Source organism: Phalaenopsis equestris, unplaced genomic scaffold (assembly GCF_001263595.1).
Source record: "Phalaenopsis equestris unplaced genomic scaffold, ASM126359v1 Scaffold174026, whole genome shotgun sequence".
Lineage (NCBI taxonomy): Eukaryota > Viridiplantae > Streptophyta > Magnoliopsida > Asparagales > Orchidaceae > Phalaenopsis > Phalaenopsis equestris.
Genome location: NW_018193975.1, coordinates 1 through 389, shown reverse-complemented (window position 1 = coordinate 389; position 389 = coordinate 1). Strand labels below are relative to the sequence as shown.

At 48.6% G+C, this 389-nt stretch overlaps 1 protein-coding gene across 1 annotated transcript; it reads left to right on the top strand.

The window, feature by feature from the left end:
- Positions 1 to 4: 4 nt before the first annotated feature.
- On the top strand, positions 5 to 354 carry LOC110034218 (putative F-box/LRR-repeat protein 9; the record flags this gene model as incomplete). The annotated part of the gene is made up of 1 exon (XM_020738500.1): positions 5 to 354. A coding segment is annotated over one exon (350 nt), but the record flags the coding sequence as incomplete, so codon positions are not given.
- Between the last annotated feature and the right edge of the window lie 35 nt (positions 355 to 389).

Here is a 389-nt window from a genome sequence, read left to right as displayed (position 1 = left end):
AGAAGAAGAAGAAGAAGAAGAAGAAGAAGAAGACAGCGAGTTAACAAGCAGGGCGGAGCAGAGGAACTGGGCAGAGCTTCCGCGTGATGTCCTTTCTGTAATATTCAAGAAGATTGGAGCGGTCGAGATCCTAAGGTCAGCACAGTTTGTGTGCAGGCCGTGGAGACAGTTATCGCTCGAGCCGGAGCTTTGGAGGCACATCGTGGTGGCGATGCCGGACGAGCGCATGGACCCTACTCACTTGGAATCATTGGTAATGTTAGCCGCGGACAGAAGCGAAGGATCTTTGGAGAAGTTCCATTTAGAGGGCTTTGCGAGCGTGAAGGATGAAATCTTTGGCTATATCGCTGACAGGTCATATTTATTTTATACTGCTATTTATGTTCTTC